Source organism: Canis lupus, chromosome 20, assembly GCF_048164855.1.
Source record: "Canis lupus baileyi chromosome 20, mCanLup2.hap1, whole genome shotgun sequence".
Classification (NCBI taxonomy): Eukaryota; Metazoa; Chordata; class Mammalia; order Carnivora; family Canidae; genus Canis; species Canis lupus.
The window spans coordinates 37,073,293-37,092,576 of record NC_132857.1 but is presented as its reverse complement, the minus strand read 5'-3'; the positions used below and the strand labels follow the sequence as shown (position 1 = coordinate 37,092,576).

The following is a 19,284-nucleotide window of genomic DNA, read 5'->3' as shown; positions in this document are numbered from 1 at the left end:
CTTCTCTGCCCCAGTGATATAGTTCAGGGAAGGGCTCTGAGTTCGGACTCTAAAAACCCAGATCTTCTTTCTGGCTGTGTCACTAACTCAGCTTGTCATTTACCCTACTTGGACCTCAGTCTGTAACATGGAAATGATATTCTTGTCCTTAGGACACCTCAGGGATGCTTGAAAGCTAAAATAGCACTGGTGTAAATGCATTTGGAATAAAAGGCATAATTTATCCAAATGCAAAGTTCTATGTTAATATGGCTTGTAATCAAAAGCTCCTACCTTCCCCTGCATACTCCTAGTTTTTAAAAGAATGCGAGAACTTTAAACACTACTGATGAAGGCAGGTGATGGGCTTTCTTGGAAGGGGCTGGCCTGTCCCTAAGTGAGGGTTGGCTGGCTTCCTCTCACTAGGTAGAAAGCCCCCACAGCCATGGTGTTTGGCAGAGCTATGCCCCCGGGGTCTGATGTAAATCCTACCAAATGCGCTCAACTCATATATTCAAATATTTACCAAATGCTTGTCATGTGCCCATCACTGTGTAAGACCTCAGGCATAGAGAAAAACAGAAGTCAATGCCCTCCTCAAGAAGTGTCCTCTAGGAAGATACAGATTGATCTGGTTTGATGGACAATAGCCAATAACGGTGATGCTAATTACACATGCCTCTATTTGGGGGCGGGGGGAGGGTAGGTAAAAGACACACCTGCGGTACTGTTCTCATTAAGAGGGTGATCAGTGCAGGCTGCAAGGTGATGACGAAATGGAAACAAATTCTGTTGACCTTGACGTGGGGGGGTAGGCAGGAACTAATATGTGCAGGGAGCAACCAGACACAATGACCTTCACCGTCATTTACCATTCTGTCTCCATCATATCATACAGAGTGAGTGTGATGCCCTCTTTACAGGTACAGAAAATATGGCCAGAATAAAACCCAAATCTGTCTGACTCGAAAGCACATGCTCTCTCTGTTCCAGTGTGCTGCTACTGTAAAGACCACATCGTTCCTTTTTTTTTCTTTTTTTTCTCCTTAAAACATAGTTGCACACCCTGCTCCAATCATTTGTCATCGAAGTGAGGGAGTCCTGAATCATGAGTGTGTGTAACCTGAGTGTCAGAGTAATGCGGAGAGGGTGTGAGTACCCAGGGCAACCCCTTTCACTCCTGTTGGCTGAGGCTGATTAAATAGCTAGTTTCTCCATGTCAACTAGAATAAGCCTACCACCTCTATTTTACTTAGCTGGTTCTTTCCTTCCTTTAAAACTCAAACTAGGGGCACCTGGGTGGCTCAGTTGGTTAAATGTCTGCCTTCCACTCAGGTCATAATCCCGGGGTCCTGGGATCAAACCCCACATTATGCCCCTCTCCCTGTTCATGCTCTCTCTGTCAAAAAAATAATTTATCCAAATGTGAAAAATAATGCACTATTATTAAAAAAAAACAACAAACTCAAACTAAAATTTCACCACCCACGTCCTCTCTATGTGCACCTGTGTTGCTTTCTAGACGTCCTTCCTCACAGGCACCATGGAACAGCTGTCCATTATTAGTCCCATGTCAGCCCATGCAACTGTGCTACAGCAGCCCTGAGGTGTCTCTTACTCTAACTTTGTGACCCAGCACTGGGCACACAGCAGGCACTTCTTGCACTTACACCTGATTACATCCTAGACACTGTTTCTCTGAACTTCCTGGGATCAGTGGCCCTGGTATCTGCTCATCTGATTATTTTCTTCTTATACAGGTTCTTACCTCTTTTTCCAAATAAACCTTTTTATCATCCAGAGTATTATATAAAGTGAAGAACTGCTTGGTTTCTTTGTGCACTGCTGAAACTGTAAATGCAAAGACATCAACACATGAGTAAGAAAATGGATCAGAACAATCTTAAGCTTCCACTGCCCCAGGAGGCCCACCCACAGGACTGGCCCCACTGACTGGCCCAGCTGGGATGAGAGACTAAAGGAATTTGTCAGCATGTGGGACAGGTGGGTTTCTCAGGTGAGACATCCTGGGGGTTGGGGGTGGGGAGGAGGTGGCAAGGATGAGGAAGCCACCATGTCACTTCTTCCTGCTTGTCTTCCTTCCTCCTCACTCCCCTCATGAACAGGAGCCACAGCCTATTCCCTTTTGTAATCCCTATGCTTTGCACATGCCTAGACAGCAGGCCCTCCAAAATATCTACTGGATGAATAACGTGCCCAACCTAGGGCAGAATATGTGCCTAATAAGTGTGAATTTTCTCCCCATTTCTGTGCATATGACTAAGGGAGAACGTCTTATTTACCAGGCACCCAACATCCTTTCCTATAAAATTCTTCTATAAAATTATTCTCCATCCACCTCTTTTTCTTCACTTTTCCTTATAGAATGACTTAGGGGGAAAGCACCCCATTCACAGACTGGGACTGGGCCATATTTACCAGAGGACATTGTCAATGGGGGGCAGCCAGCTTGTCTTTCTGCTATGTGGCTGGGTGCCTGAGTGGCCCCCACTTGGTTCTGAGCCTATATGTCTCCCTCATGGCTCTGAATTCTCTTAACATATGGAGGCAGGTAAAAATCCCAAGACCTGGATTCACAATCAGGCTTTGGGCCTACACTGAGCCCTCCATTTTAGCTGTAGCCAAAGATCCTGATGTCTAATGGTCAAAAGGCACTGTCCAGACAACAGGGGGATCTGCTTTCCCAGTGGCTCTTGCTCCCTCAACACAGGTTCCCTCTGGAGCAGCAGGAGTTGGGGAGGAGAGAAGCAGAACAGGCTGTGGGCATTGTAGTTTCCTTGGGCAACTGCCACTAACATTTAAACCTGACTCTTTAAGCTAATCAGCCAACTTTTAATTCTACTACCTAGTGATACTGTGTCTCCCCCTAGCAGTGCAGCTCAAAGACGGGTGGGGGCTGACAGTACTGTTGTACACATCTGGTAACAGAAATTAATAACCTGATTCAGGTATTTTGAGACAATAGTTTAAAATGTTTCCCATATCAAAATGTCTGATTTGTATAAAAATCACTACATGAACTACTCAATATAAAATATTAGCTTTAGAACAGTGGATTTCAAGCCTGGCTGAAACACAGAATAGCCTGGGAGTTTTTAAAATCTCACGACCAATTAAATGAGATTTTTTTCTGGAGGTGGGGTCGGGTGATTACAATATATAGCCAAGGTTGAAAATCACTGTCATCAATCAATCTTTAGTTTTGCTACTCAGGAATGTGCCTGTCACCCTTCCTCTATCCAGATCAAGGACTGGGTGGGGGCTGAAAATATTTGCCAACAATAATAATGAAAATGATATAGATATTTTGGTGTAACTTAAGATTTCTTTGGTGTAAAAATGTCCTGTCAAAAGGACTTAAACATGTGTCAAATTTACTGTGAAATATACAGATGCAAAACATCATTATTGTTAAAAGCTGGAAAGTAGCAGGAATACAGAATTAAGGGGGAAAATTTAAGTAAAGGCAGAAATTATTTTCTTATGGGAAGCTGCCACAGTTGATACCTGCCTCTCACCATCTGAGTCAAGCTCCAGGGCTGTATAAAACATCAGGATGGGAGTAGGTGTGAAAGGAAGCATGACTCCAACCAGAGTAAGGATACTGCTCTGGCTTGAGCCAGGAAGGATGTTGGAGAGGCCAAGAGCCCAAGGCAAAATCTAAGGGGGATTTTGGAAGAATTGATGGAGTCTGACACGTGGAATTGTAGGACAGTGGCATTCTGGACCTGGGAACCAGCTCATAGGCCAAAATGCAGACGTCATCACGAGAGGGGTGAGGCGCTGAGGAAGTGCCAAGGAAGCTGGCCTGCCTGATGCAAGACTCTGATCAGTGTCATTAGAGTTCTGAAGATCATCCAACAAGTTATGGAGAGCTACCAAACATTAAAGCTTTTAAAGCAAGAGTGTAAAATGATCAAACTTCTGTTTGAAAAAGACCTCTCAGACAAGAGTGCAGACTCTGGGCCATGATGAGAAGGTGGCTATAGCCGTAGTCCAGAAGAAACGGACCTGACCATTACTTACAAAAAGAACCAGAAGAGCAGCTAGACAGTGATCCCCGTGACCAAGAGGATAAATGGGGTAGGGAGGCTGAATTTAGTTTTGTATCTGTTGAGTTGGAGGTACCCAGGGCATATGCACGAGTCGGAACCTAGAAGAAGGGGTGGTAGTCTAGGACCTGTTTACAGACTAGATCTGAGTTGGGTCTGACAGAGTTGAGAAGGGGTCCCAAGCACAGGTAACGAGAGGAGTCAAGGCCTAAGATGTATGTCAAAGTAGATGGTGTGACAAGGGCTGTGGACTGGGGAAGCTGAAATGTGGGCTCAGAGAAGGAAAGGGTGCCTCCAGGCAGGCCACTTAGATTGGGGAGGTTCTGGAGCTAATAAGGAGATATTTTCTTTGGTAGGCCTGGGGAGCTCCTGAAGACTGGTCAGCAGAGAGAGAGAACATGACAGGCTGGTGGGTGAGGGACTCAGACAAGGCTATACAGACCAGCTAATAGTCAGTCAGCTGAGCTATGACACAAGTAAGCACAGCTATCACAACAGCAGTGGGAACAGAGAAGCAATGACAACTTTGAGAGCCACGGTGAATCTGACAAGACGAGCTCACTGATTTAGGCTGAGGGAGGCCTGGTCCTGGATTACAGTGCTGTCAAAGTCCAGGACCACATGGGCAAGAAAGTTCATACAGAAGAACAATGAATGAGGATTGATCCAGAGATGCTACAATATGGAGTGCTCATGCTCAGTCCTGTGTGAGGGTGGAAAGTGGATGGGGAGCTCAGTGAGCCAAACGGTTGCCCAGGAAGAGGGCGGGTTTGAAACATTATGCTAAGAGCTCACTTAGCACAGTATGTCTACAAGGAGGGCAGCAGGGCACCCCCAGTGCTGCTCCTGGGGTAAAGGGTCACTTAGCAGCACGCTGTGTGGAATGAGCACCTAGTGTGCCTGATGATGACAGGAAGCCCCTTCTGGTGGTGGCTTTCAGCAACTGTGCTACGATGCACAATCCACCACGCTCACGCGGGAAGAACCCTCGCCTCCTGTGCCTCCCAGGACCAGTCTCAAGAGTGTTGGTGGCTGATGCACCTACTCTGGCGGTAGAGTTCAATAAATCTCTTCTGATACTGTATTAGCTCAGCTCGGCTGGGTACTTCATCAATCTTTCGATGCAAAATTGCTATTTCTCGATTTCTTCGAGCCTAAATGCAAAAGAAAGGGGGAGACAATAGTATTTGGTAAAATGTCTCACATGTTCTCAGGGGGGCCAAAATACTGCTCCCCACTTCCTTCTGAGCACAACTACATACCCCAAAAATCTGCTGTTGGCTTGAGGTCCCCATCTCAGATTCTGAAGCACTCTCCTCCCACTTTGAAACACAGGGAGGAGGTGTGTGTGGCTATGAAGCAGAACCAGAGAGGGCGGCAAATGAACAGCCAGGGAAGGATGACTCTAAGCGGGAAGGGCTTCTAGGACAGCCTTCAACTCCAAAGGACTCTAGAGTAGCTGATTCTGCCGTTACCAGGTGGGGATGGGAATGAAAAAGAAGGCCTCCCAGGTGACTAGGAACTGATGCCATCCTGCTGCCTCCATAGAAATTCCAAATTTCTTCACCTATTGAAAAACTCCTACAATTTACTCCTATAGCACCTTTCTAGCACTTTCGCCCTACCATGGACCAGGGGTACAGCAACCAAACTGGCCACTGATGGCACCTGTGGTGGCAGAGCAGTATGGTGTAGCTGAGCTCCAACACCACTTGCTGCTGACATTCATGGGCCAGGACTAGTGGGCTCTCTGCACTGCCTTCCTTCTGTGCCATCCCATCTCACTCTCCGGCCTGCCCTGCTCACAACAGCATGTGTGGGTCTCTAAGTACTGGGAAAGTACGAGCCTCCTGGTGAGAAACCCACCATCGGCTCTGGCCACCAATCCCAAAGTAGGGTCTCTGTGGCTCTGGTCAGAGGGAAAAATGTTCTCCTTTTGGCCAAGGCTACACCCCCTGGGTACTCAGGCTCTGACTCCTGTGTTTGTTTGTTTTTCCAGGAATCTTAAGATACAATTATTCAGTGTTTTCACTGCATCTTTCACCTTTCCCTTTCTACTGGCCCCTTCTCACCAGCATTTAGATAGGCCAAAGTCCCTCACCCCTCAAAAGCCCTTTCCTAAGCCCTGATTGCCTTCCAGCTAGCAGCCTCTTTCTTCAGCAACAATAGCCCACCTTCCTGAGAGCCATGACCCCCAGGTCCTGGAGCTGCCCCCACACCCTGCAGTCATCCTTCTCTCCACTGGCAACTGGCTTCTCCCAACACCTACCACACAGCTCTCATGAAGGTCACTGCAGACCTTCTCTGGGATACAGTTCCTGGATAACTGTCAGCTTCTAGCTTTCTTGATTTCTAGCAAAAGTTACCATTCTCTCTGCTGGGCCCTCTGCTCAGCTTCCATAAGACCCTGGCTTCCCCATGCCTCCAAATACTGCACTGGAGGGTTCCTCCTTTTCCTCTGCCTGTCCTCACACAGATTTCACCCCATGGTTACCACTTACATAGTGCTGATACCCAAATCTCCAGCCCAGGCTATTCTGAGCATCAGGCCTGACACCCAATCACTTCTTGGGCATCGCTACTTGGTGAAGTGCCCCAACTTTTAAGAGTCCCAAACAGATCTCAATAATATTCCTATTCACACACACATACACTCTTAAACTCTATTCTTTTTTTAATGCTTTTTCCTCAATGAATAATATAAGTATTTCCACCTGAGTCAGAGACTCAAGCACCATCCTTGACTCCTCTGTTTCTCTGACCCAACTGATGCTAAGTCTCATCAGATACAGTTTCTCAATCTCTTGTGTGCCAGGTGGTTTCCACCCATCCCCATGGCCCCCGCTCTGGCTCACGGCCTCAGCAGGCTTATGGTTTTACTGGACATTCCCTCTGGCGAGTCTGAGGCTGCCCACAACCACAACAGGCATTGCATAATATTGACTCCCTCATACTTTGATGTATATAGACATATCCTGGTTCTCAAATAGCTGGCCAGCTCCCAGAAGGTGGGCCATCCCATTTACTACTCCTGATACCTACCTAATGCAACAGTGAATATACATATAGGAAGCACACAGCCACAAAGTTTCCAAGTATACAGCTGCATTTTCCTGATTTTATTTAATTCAGTTTCTTTAAACAGTAACAGTGTCCCTGTTTTAAGGGCAAATTTGATGTACCTTAATTTAACCAAACAGCTCAGCAGAGTAAGCAAGAACCAGAGATAGGAGAAACAGAGGCTCACTGGCCTCTGCAGCCCTGGGAAAGCCTGGCTTTCTCTTCCCAGAGAACAGGAAGAAGGCACAAACTAAAGAACACATGAGTTAACCCTGGGCTTCTGAGCTTCCCTGAGCAAGATCCTAGCAATGCAAGGGATTTTACGAAGTAATTTTGACTCTATATGACTTTAGTTTTGGAACCAACTTTAAAACCTACTTCCTCCATATCTGATGGCTTTCTTATAAATCTCCAAGGTTATCAAATAAGACAGCTAAAATGGGCACGTAATTTTAGAGGAACAGTACTAGACAAGAGCATTGGAATTTGAATGCTGGCTCTGCCACTTACCAGCTGCTTAACTTTGGACAAGTACGTAACTGATATGAATCAATTTCTTCATCTAGTAAATGAAGCTAATACCTACTGTCCACCCAGGGTGGGGATCAAATCTATCGAGATGACCATGAAAATAAGATACCGATGTCAGATGTTATTGTCAACATCTTAAATCACATAGTTACGCTCCAGACAGAAGGCTGACAAATAGCAGCCTCCGTGTCAGTCATTCTTAGATACCAAGACTTCTAGCTCTTTACAGATACCCATGTAGCTGTATTTATGTGTTTTTTTTGTTCTTGCTTTCACTTACCTGTAGTAAACGGATCTTGTAAAGTTTTTCTTTCTCCATGGTATACCGTCTGTCTAGGTCTTCCTAAAAATTGGAAAAGGATACAATTATCTAAGAGCAGGAAACTTTGATTCCTTGATGAAGTGTTTTGAAACTAAATATTTTTATCATACCTCTCCGTTCTGAGGCCCCAAATTTCTTTTCTCAAATGGCCAAGTTTAGGGTCTGTGTCCTGTGAGACCCTTGAGACTCTTTCACCTCACTTTAAACAATTCTTCCTTCTTCTGGGGTCTAGGCAGAATCTGGTGTTCTTAAGTACCGCCCGAATTTATGTACCCCCCAAAAAAAAACTATGATGATAAGGAGATAATTACTACTTTAAGAATCTGTTGGGGGATCCCTGGGTGGCGCAGCGGTTTAGCGCCTGCCTTTGGCCCAAGGCGCGATCCTCGAGACCGGGGATCGAATCCCACGTCGGGCTCCCAGTGCATGGAGCCTGCTTCTCCCTCTGCCTGTGCCTCTGCCTCTCTCTCTCTGTGTGACTATCATAAATAAATACAAAAAAAATTAAAAAAAAAAAAAAAGAATCTGTTGTTTGTCCCCACATTTACAGTGATGCTGGTTTGCTTTCTTGTTTCTACTTAGAGATACTCTCTCCAACATGATAACCACTAGCTATGTGTGGTTATTTATTAAATTTACATTAACTGAAATTTTTAAATATTCAGTTTCTTTTCTTTTTTTTTTTTAAAGATTTTATTTATTTATTCATGATAGTCACAGAGAGAGAGAGAGAGGCAGAGACACAGGCGGAGGGAGAAGCAGGCTCCATGCACCGGGAGCCCGATGTGGGATTCGATCCCGGGTCTCCAGGATCGCGCCCTGGGCCAAAGGCAGGCGCCAAACCGCTGCGCCACCCAGGGATCCCAAATATTCAGTTTCTTGATCGCAATAGCCACACTTCAAGTGCTCAGCAGGCACAAGGAGCTAGTGGCTATCGCACTGAAGAGTGTAGATCTAGAACACTGCCATCACTGCAGAAAGTTTTTTTGGACAGCACTGAATTATGAGGAAGAAACTAGCTCTCACTGAACTCATAGAGATAAGAGACATGGCTAGATGGTTTGCTGCCATCAAAGAAAGCTACAAAAGGGGTCAGAGGTGTCTTCACCCCAAGCACGTGTGTGTACACGTACACACACACACACACACACACACACATGCACAGTCAGCCTCCTCCACAGGGCTCGGCTGCACACCAACCCAACGACTGTACTACAGGAGTCCTGAAGCTCATTCTCTAGTGGAGTCTGAGGGGACAAAGGGAAGAGGCAAACATTAAAAGAGGCAAATGTTTACAGGCTGTCCTGCTTTGCTCTTCCTCCTTTTGCTTTTTTTTCTTTCTCCTGGATGTTTGTTGGAGTTCTGGGAGCACTGGTTTAACTCACAACAGGGGTCAGCAAACTACTGTCCGTGAGCTAAACCATACAACTCTTGGGCCAAAATGACCTCACTGCCTATTTTTGTAAATAAAGTTTTATAGCCATGTTCTTTCATTTACATACTGAGCATGGGTGCTATAGTGGGGTTGGCATACAAGGCTGAAAATAATTCCTATTTGGCCCTTTACAGTTTGTGGACCTTGGAACAAAGTACAAAAGAGAGTTTTCCCCCCTGCCCCACCCCCACCCCTCACAACAGCCTATGTGTTGTGACCAGCATGTGTGGCCAATGCAGGCTTCTCCTCTCCTCAGCTGAGATGCCAGAGCAGACAGAGAATGCTCACACAAAGTGCTGGGAGAAAACCCACCAGAATGGTGGCCTTCAGGGCCATCCCTGGGGAGAACCTGCTTCCATCTGAGGGGCTCTGTGAGGACAATGAGACAGTGCCCCTGAAAGTCTGCACACGAAGTGGTGGTCACAGAGAAAATTAAAGTAGGCATGAGAAAGTGTCAGGGGAGGGTACAAAGTTGGTTGCCACTCCCACAGAGGACAATGGCAGTCCTGAGAATGGGTTGGTACTTACATTATGAGTCATCACAGGGGTTAGGGTACCATGTGGCTCTCCAGCAGACAGGGTCTGAAATGATGAAAAGTAATGAACACTTGACTGAGTAAGGCAAATGGGACAGAAGCTGTGGTTCTGCATGTAGGATGGGGTGTGGGTGGGGTGGGAGTTAGTTCACTGACCACCTCTTTGGGCCCCAGATTTTAAATTGTTCTTAAATGTGTGTCACACATGAACAAGCTAAACTGCAACTGTCTTTGGATGTAATAGTCCCTCTAACAAGATGTGATTGCTAAGAAGAGGAATAGGATCTTGAAAGTCTGATTTGTACAAATTCAGAGGCTGACGGGCTGATTTGAGACCCAAAGGCTCGAAGTTTTAGAAACAACCAGAAAGGCTGGCTATGTGTGTGATGATGGTCCCGGGGCACCACTGTCCTGCTCAGCCAGACTCTGCTAGGACTCCATGCTAGTCCTGTCCTACCACTGCTGAGGCACCTCCAAGACATATGTCCTGCACAGCCAGGGTCAGGGTCCCCGAGCGGAGGGCATGTGGATGGGTGCTGCTTGGTCTGAATCGGTCTTTTCCCCTCCCTGAGCCTTGAGGTGGAGTTCTCAAGGCAGAGGGCTCGGCCAACGCGCCACCCTGAGGCCTCGTCCAGCTCACACAGCTTCTGCACAAGGCTCTCAGGAAATGAGCTTTGAGAAGGGAAAACAAAATGGTAATCCCTACAATCTTATTTGGTGAGAGAAATGCTTTTCTTTCTGGCCTGTGTTTTAACTTAACTTTTAATAGCAATTCACACTAGCTCCTTGGAAGAGCAAATCCTCTGTCCTGTCCTGAGGGCACCTGGTCTGAAGTGTTCAGTTCAGTAATGCTCTGGTGCTGCTGGAGCTCTGACACTAGATCTTATTTCCTGCTTACTGCTTGCTGCCTTTCAGGGGTGGAACATGTCCCTAGGCAGGAGAGGAGGATGAAATGAATTAATTGGTACAACAATTAGAGAACAGGCTGCACAGGAAACTGAGCTCAGAAGGTTCTTAGAAATACTCCTTCCCTAAGTGGTGGGAAAGGTCAGGCTTGGAATTTAGTTATTCCTGTCTGCTGTGCATGTCCCCACTGCTGCCTTTTACCCGCCCTTGCAAGAGAAAAGAGAGGGATGGAAACCTAAGAAAATCCTGTGATGGAAACAGTTAAGAAATGTGTGTTCACAGGCCCAGGTTATGGGAAACTAGCCGGTCCTTTTTAGCATCAGTCTCTTTGCTGGGTAGTCCTCCAGAAATCCTTCCACCAATAAGGCACAACAGCACCTAACAGTCTCGAAGACTCCTCTAAGAGCCTGAACTTACCTTTTCATCTCCGCCTGGCACTCTCTCAGCTTTCAGGTTCTCAATTTCCTGTTGCAGCCGTGTCATCTCCTCCTTTAAAAGCAAAATGAACATTTACAAAACTCAGACAAGCTAGTAAATGGACTTGTGCCTGCACCAGCCCTCTGCTGGACCACCAGGAGCAAGGGCTTGTCCCATGTTTACAGGACAGCCCTAGTTCACATGGTGTTATTCTTTCACACTTAATAAGACTTTTAAATATATGTATGTCTATAAATCAGAAAACAGTGTTTGTTAGACTGTGCTCTCAATTTGGAGTCTGGCATGCCCAGTCACTAATCTAACTCACTTCCAGTGCCCTTGGGGGGGCACTTACTATAGCACCCTATTCATCTTAGGCAACTGACAGAGCTGCTCCATGAATCTACTTTTTCGAAGGCACCTGAGTAGGATGCCATGACAGGACAAGTGGAAGTAAGGTAAGAGATTTCACATGAGTCTTGGTTCAAGGTCTGCTGACATCAGGCAACACTTACTCGACAATGTGCTTTAAACTCTTGTTCCTGACTTTTCAGATTTTCATTCATGGCTACGAGTGCTCTCAAGTTCTGCAGGATACTAAAGAGAGAAGACCAAATAATGACATATGGAAAGCCGTTATGATTTTGTGAATCACAGCTAAAACCAAGTCCCCAGCTTTTAATTTCCTTTGTCTCTCCCAAGGGTGTCTAATGGGTTCTCCATAAATGATAATGACTACCATTTAACTGACATTATCACTCATTTATATATCCATCAGGCCACATCCAAACAAACAAACATCACAGAATCCAGAATTAAAATGTCAACTGCAGAAACATCAATGAGTTTCAAGAGTCCTGGATCTCCTTGGCATTGATTATTCAACAGTACTCAGAACACAGACAGTATCACAAACCATTTCTAATTTCCATAAAAAGGGAACAAATTGCTCAGGGTCATTAAAAGAATTAATTTGAAAATATAAATGTCAAGTATTTGACAGTACTTTGCTCTCTATCCTGAAAGAAGGGTTTCTAATTATAAAGCCAAGTAATCTGTGGGTATTTCTTTGCTAAAAATGTCCTTCAAATCTAGGACTGCCGAATTTGTGTCTGAAGCTTTTTATGATGTAAAGTATCATTCAAGTGAGTGATACTTAACCACCTAACTGTTTTGGTGCTAAAAAAGGTCAAATGTAAGTGTGTCTTATGTGTAATTTAAGTTGTTAAAGACGATTAATTAAAAAAAAAAAAAGCCCAGCAGCTGTTTCTTGGTTTAAAACAAAACAAAACAAAAAACCCAACAACCCACAAAACTGTACCTTTAATCCAAAGAGGCAGGGCTGAAGTGTTACCAGTAAAAAAGCTGGTAGCAAGGGTTGACTCCAGGGAGGAGACCTGGGTGGCTTGGGTACAGGGCTGACATGCCTTTTGTGAATGTACTATTTGGCTCTTAAAAACAGAAAAATAAAAAAAGCAAAAGCAAAGCTAAAAGTGTGCTGCTTCTGCTCCCAAGGGGAATCAGGAGAAGGAGGTGGCCGGCTCAGTGCAGCCCAACATGTTGGCATGTGCTCAAGCAATGGGGAGTGACCAGGCGTGGCTCAGGCGTGTGAAAGGAAATGACCTGCATGGGGGTGGAAGCAATGATCCTTGGCTCCTTAGTCCTGTGCTCAAACAAAATAAACCACGAGGCACTGACAGAGTTACTTTCTTCAAGGAGAAAATAAACATGCTGAAACCTCTTACCTTGGATCAGCTTTGGATTCTATCTTCTCCAGGGCTGCTTGTTCTTTGTCCAGTTTCTCACTGTAACTCTTCAGCTGAGGGAGAGAAAGGAGGTGCTATTGGTAGGGAGTTGGAGGACAGAAGAGTGAGAACTTCTGTCCTCCCTCCCTCGACTCACATCTGTGCCCCACTTCTGGCAGCTGGCCAAGCTCACCGGACCTGGCTGTACACTGAGTAAATAGGTGGACAAGAGAAATAGGATGGGGGTGGGGAGTACAACATGGTAAGGTCAAAATCAGACCCGTTTAGACACATTCTGTTGGTAAAAGAAACCTAGGCAATAGCTTTAAATCACAACAGCAAATGGGTGGAAAGCCAAAAGTGATGCTGAGAGCAGGTGCTTTCTGGCAGATCTGTAGGCAGGGGGAAATAAAATGAGGCTATGAGAGACAGACCTGGTTGAAATTCCCCAATACCATTGTCATGGCTATTAGCAGGGGCAGGGTTAAATCCATCTTCTTGAATAATTTCACTTTCTTTTTTCTGAGTCAGGGTTTTAAAAAAGAAATTTTAAAGAAATTCAGATTTCCATTTTTAAGGTATACAGTGGTATCACAGAATGTGAAGCTGCTAAAAAAAAAAAGTAAGAATAGAGCAGTTCTTTTATGATGATCTCTAGTATCTACTGTTAGCTGGAAGAATGTATAAAAAACATCGATTCCATGTTTTTCCAAGGTGTGTAAGGGAATGTGTACACTGAATGTATACATGTATAATGGATATATATGTTACTTGTATCTGCATATAGTATTTCTGAAAAGAATCACAAAAGACTGATTACCCTCTGGAGATGGTAACTATATAGTTGGGTTACAGTGATATAACCTTTGTACTTTTTGAATTCTGAACCCTGTGAATTATGTTACCACTCCAAAAAAAAAAAAGTCAAAAAACCTCCAAGGGAACTAGCTGAAAACAGAAGAGCAGAAGGTGCAATCAACCCTTCTTGCCTCAAGGCTTAAAAAAACTCAATTACCCTCAAACACAGAAGCAGGTACCTTAGGGACAAGAAGATGGCCAATAGAGAGGAAGGGCTGAGGAGGCCTGCTGTGTAGGATCAGTAGACACAGAAAGGATGTCTGCAGGGCTGGCATCTCAGTAGGAGAGCCAGCTGAGCTATGCAGTGAAGCCTGGCTCCCCTGACTGAGAGCTGGAGTTCAAACCCCAGAGGCAGGCAGGCTCCCAGAATCACCAAGATCCAGGAAAAAGGTGGAGTGCCCAGGCCCCAAGTACCACTTACTACTGGCTGATTTCAGCCAACAGTACAACCACCCTTCCAGAATAATCATATGGGGCAGGCTGCATGAAATGGATAGAGAATCCACACAGTTGGTAACAGGAAGTTTCAGAATCAAAGATAAGCATACCACCAAGAATTATCAAACATCTGAAGAAAGATAAAACCACAAATGAGAAAGAAAACTGAACAAATGAATTTTGATCTGAAGAAATGGTTTATAGATCAAGAAAAACTTGAAACACAATTAATTCCCTTAGAGAAATGGGAGAGAATATTGCATATACTACAAAGAATCAACCTCACACATGGGAAATTCAAGTTGTGATTGCTGAAATTGAAAAGTGGACAGGTTAGAACCGGGGAGCCCACCAATATACGGGCACACAGTCTCCTTGCAGGTGTCATGTGCTGTCACCTGTCCTTGGCCTTCCTTGCCTTTACTTTACTCAATGTCTTCTCTATTTTTCAGTGCCACCAGGTTACCCTGGGAGGGCAGGTATCGCTGAGAAGGTGAACCAGGGCACACTGGGGGGAGAGAGGTCAGAGTGCTCGTTTTGCCCAATCCTTGACTTGAACAGGTAAGGAGGCTGAGGCCCAAAGGTGAGGTTCATTACTTATTTGGGGGTCTGGTCTTCAGTGTTCTGACCAGTCAGGCTACTTCAGAAGTTGCTGAACATGAAGTTTGGGACATCTTCCCATTTTCCTAGATGGGACTTAGTATGACTGTCTTACTGGATAGTGAGCTCTTGGAGAGGTCTTCAGGTGCCAGACAGCCAGTGCTGGGATTCTGGCACCCTGTGCATGGCTTTGTGTCCCCATCTGCAGAACAGGGATGCTACCCGCACTGCTAGCATTGTTACGGAAGGTCAGGGGACCATACAAGTGAGGTGCCCAGAGCACACCTGGCACACGTGGCCCAGTAAACTGCTGTTATTTGTTGAGGATAAGACTATCTCCTATTGTCGACTTAAATTACATTCCCTACCTTTCCAGCACATGAAAAGAGCTCAACAAATACCTGATTTAGTGTTTAATACAAAGAAAATTACTTCATAGCCACTTAGGATTTATATCCTAAGGCATGTAGCTGTCTTAGGAAATTGATATCAAGACGTGTTGCTTGTAATCTTTCCCAGATGGTCATACAAAGACTGATCCATGACTTGGCAAACTTCATGCCAGGCACTCTGTGGCATTAACATTTAGACAACAGCAGGGGTTCCACCCCAGGAGTCTGCCATCCAACCCATAGGAATGTAGCCCCCGAACAGTGTAAAAGAAAGCTCCTCTGTCCAAATGCAACACAGACATCTCTGGAAAGAAGGAAAAAAAATTCATTCTGACTCTCATTCTTTTGCCTGCCCTTTTCAAACATTCCGACAAGAACTGAAGTGACTAGCCCAGGTCAGAATTAAAAAGTTTTGTCAGGCTGACAGCAAGGCAGTGAACTGAGTGTTACATACTGCTACAGAAACAAGAATATGAAATTTAAAGAGAAGAGGGGACTGCCTTAGTTTCAGAGAGGCCTTTGAAGATCAGTCCTGTTTCCATATGGTTCACAAAGTACAAGCCCCCCCCCCCCCCCGGGCATGAGGCCCTTGTAGAGGACAGCCAGAGCTCAAGTACCAAAATCACAATGAGGAGAGCTTTCCAGATCCAGATGAGGATAGCTTTCTATGGAAACATGAGACAGAAATATCTCCACTTCCCTCCTGACAGAGCTGGCATCAAAAGCATTTGTTTCCCTGGCCTGGTTGCCTAGGCAGTGAGAAGTGGGAGGTAAACAACACTGTAATGCTGATGGGAGATGGCACACTCGAAATCCAGGTTAGAGAGATCATGTGGTTTGAAATGCACCCATTTCAAACCCTCCTCCTCCTGAGACCCTCCCCATTCCGTGGAGGAGAAAACCAGCAATCCTGAACAACCAGTTACAGCCCTCTATAGTTCTCTTATCTTATAAAAAGAAATCTTCTCATTCTTTAGGACTTCAGTATTTTGAAGATACTCTACAATCTGCTGTTTGTAGGCTGTAGAGGAGCAGGGCCCACTTTCCGTGGGCAGAACTTCAAGCTCTGTGTAGTCCTCGCTCTGCCCATCAGGCTGCCCTCCTTCAGAAAGCCCTTCCTGGGCCTCAGGGCCCATGGCAAGGTCTCCTGCCAAGATCAGAGGCTTTTAAACATGGCAGCATGGATAAACTGCTGGCAGGGGTCATGGACTACCACCATGTGTTTGTCCTGCATCCCCAGGTGGCCCTGTGTCCTGAGAAGGGGACGGTGACTCCTCCACACAGACTGACGACACAGGGCATTCCATTAGTGGTGCAGGTCAAAAGCGGTTCTGAAAATCTACTCACCTCTGTCAGAGTTTGCTTTGTTTCATCGTATCTGGCTTGTAGGCTGGTATGACTTGCCTGCAGCTGTAAAAGAAAGGGAAAAGATACCTGCTCTCATTCAATCCTCACAACAGCACAGCTGTGGGTGGTGTTCCCATATCACAGATGGGAAAATGTGAATTCAACAGATTTAACTGAGCCAATGGGGGAATTTCAGAACGGCTGCCAATGACAAGTGAAAAAAACTTCATATAATTAGGAGCAACTACATGTTAGGTGACAAACTAGATACTCTGCATAAATCCTATCATTAAATCCTTATATTTGATGGAAGAAGACATTTTTCTTGTTTTACAGATGAGCAAATAAAGACTCAGAGGGGTTAAGTTACTCAAGGGAAGTTTCACAGCTGTTAACTGATAAAGCCAAGATTCGAATCCAGGTCTGACTTTTCTGTACAGCTATAGTCCGTTCACTTAACCAATGTTCCCGTACTCAGAATATAAACTGCATTTCAGCACCCGGGATTCTGGCACAGAATACAACTGGTTGACAACAATCTGAGATTGAAGACAGAATTCAGGACTTCAACACTAAGAGATAGAAAATGACTTACTTTTACTGTTCAAAGTTAAAAAATTGTAAACTGACATCAGGAAAATGTCATTTCTCTTTTCCTCACTAAAAGATATATCCTTGTGCTGTTTGTGAACTTTTAGAAATCTGAAAACTAATCAAAAGCTCAAAGGGTTTGTACATTTCCACTTTTGAAAAGGGGAAGGGGCAGAAAATGACATCAGACTCTGGCTATTACCTGTGTAAAAATTAACAATGAGAAATCTTATCCAGACTCTCAGTGATTGCTTCAAAATACCTTGCCCCATCCCTGAACATGTAAGCAACCCATTAAGAATTATGCCACCTTCAGAAATCATTGCTTCTAAACCATGCTTCTAGTTAGTCTTCATGACTGATGGTTACATTTCCAACATGGCCTATCAAGAAGCCAACTGAAGTAGAGAGCAAAAGTGATAAAGGAGGGGAGCAGGTGGGCTCTGGCTTTTCCCTTTGCAAAGGAGGCCATCTGTGCGATGAGACTTTCATTTACTTATAACTGGTAGAGAAGAATATTTGTGGAGAGTTTTTCTCTTGAAATATGAGCGGTTGAACTCTTTAAGTTCTTTTGTGGCTCCAGGAAGGGGTCCTGTCATTTCCCATATTCCTGCCCACCTCTCATGAATGCACCCACCCAGCCGCCCATCTGACATCTACTGAATGCTCCGCTCACATGAGGTGTGTGGGAGGAGTTGATGAACGAGACACAGTCCTTGCCGGCAAGGATGTGGACCAGTAAACCGGGGATTAGAGTATGAGACTAGCTGGGGCAGAGCCAGGCCCAGGGGAGGCCCAAGGAAAAAGTCTGTCTCATTGGGGAGTCTAAGGACGGCTTCACAACAAAGACTCATGTGGGTGGATCTTGGTAAGGACATAGCTTGCTAAGAAGGGAAGACTCATCTCTTCTCTTTAATTAATTTAACTAATAAGAGCTCTCATCTATCTGTTCATGGGGCCATCTTTTCTCAAACAGGGGATATACCAATAGCTTAGCTTACTTTTCATCTTGCTGGAATCCTTCATGATTGTCCTACTCCCATTTTCTTCTTCATCATTAACCCCTAGACCTACCCCCAAAATTAGCAGCAGGTTACCATTCCCTCTCTTGATTCCCCTTTCCCCCCTCAATTCAGGTTTCTGCTCAGCTACCTACTAGCTTTGTTCCAGTCTATGCCTCCACAGCACATTCCCTTGTCAGACCACAAGATACTCTTTACTCCTTCTCTTGCTTTGCCCCTCCTCCCATTTCTTGGTTGGGCTAGGACTCTCCTTGCGGCTGTCACTGAGGCCATGAGTGCATCTTGGTTGCTTTCCACCTGTATGACTTTGGAACAGGAGTTCTTGGATTTAAAGGTTTTGGATTCTCTCATACACTACTGGTAGAAGTATAAATGGGTAAAATGACTGGTGAATAATTGGCTGGTTTCTAGGAAAATAGAAAATGCATATATTTTGACCTAGCACTTCCACTTTCTAAAATCTATCTTCCACAAATACTTACATATTTGCACAAAGGCAACTGTACAAAGATGTTCATGGTAGCATAGATTTGCAGTTGTGGGGGAAAACCCTGAAACAACCTACATACCCATGAACAGGGGAAGGGACAGGTACAGTAAATTATAGTACATACACACTATGTCATACTATACAGTCAATTCAAAACAATGAGGTACATCTGTATATTCAAAAGTTTGGTTTCACTGTTAGTAAGCTGTGTGGTCACAGGCAAAACTACTACATTTCTGTGTCTCAGTTTCCTTATTCATAAAATGAGGATAATAGTAGTACCTCCTCTAGAAGGATGTTGTGTGAAAAGACTGAGTTAGTTTTGAAAAGTACTTTGTAATTACTTAGTAAAAAAAAGTCCGTATTAGCCATTATTATTACTGACAGAGAGATACCTATAATAGAATAAGTAAAAACAACCTAGATTTTGTAGTCCGACAACACATTCTCTCCAGGTGAATGGACAAATATAAGTGTTTGCAAAGGTCTCCAAACAGTGGCTTTTCCAAAGAGAAAAGGAGACTTACTTTTTTTTGGGGGGG

General features: G+C 44.8%; 1 protein-coding gene across 10 annotated transcripts in view; it reads right to left on the bottom strand.

Moving 5' to 3' along the window:
• CCDC93 (CCC complex scaffolding subunit CCDC93) overlaps window positions 1-19,284 on the bottom strand; it is a 90,939-nt gene that overhangs the window by 12,084 nt on the left and 59,571 nt on the right. For all 10 annotated transcript variants that reach the window (XR_012013132.1, XR_012013133.1, XR_012013134.1 and 7 more), the window contains 8 exons: window positions 16,640-16,702; window positions 13,005-13,078; window positions 11,775-11,856; window positions 11,260-11,331; window positions 9,929-9,982; window positions 7,924-7,986; window positions 5,098-5,206; window positions 1,748-1,830 (listed from right to left, as the gene is read on the bottom strand). Coding sequence is in view for 4 of the 10 variants with exons in the window: in XM_072788941.1 (XP_072645042.1) it covers window positions 1,748-1,830; window positions 5,098-5,206; window positions 7,924-7,986; window positions 9,929-9,982; window positions 11,260-11,331; window positions 11,775-11,856; window positions 13,005-13,078; window positions 16,640-16,702 (600 nt within the window). In the remaining 6 variants the exon portion in view is untranslated. The remainder of the gene's footprint in view (window positions 1-1,747; window positions 1,831-5,097; window positions 5,207-7,923; window positions 7,987-9,928; window positions 9,983-11,259; window positions 11,332-11,774; window positions 11,857-13,004; window positions 13,079-16,639; window positions 16,703-19,284) is intronic.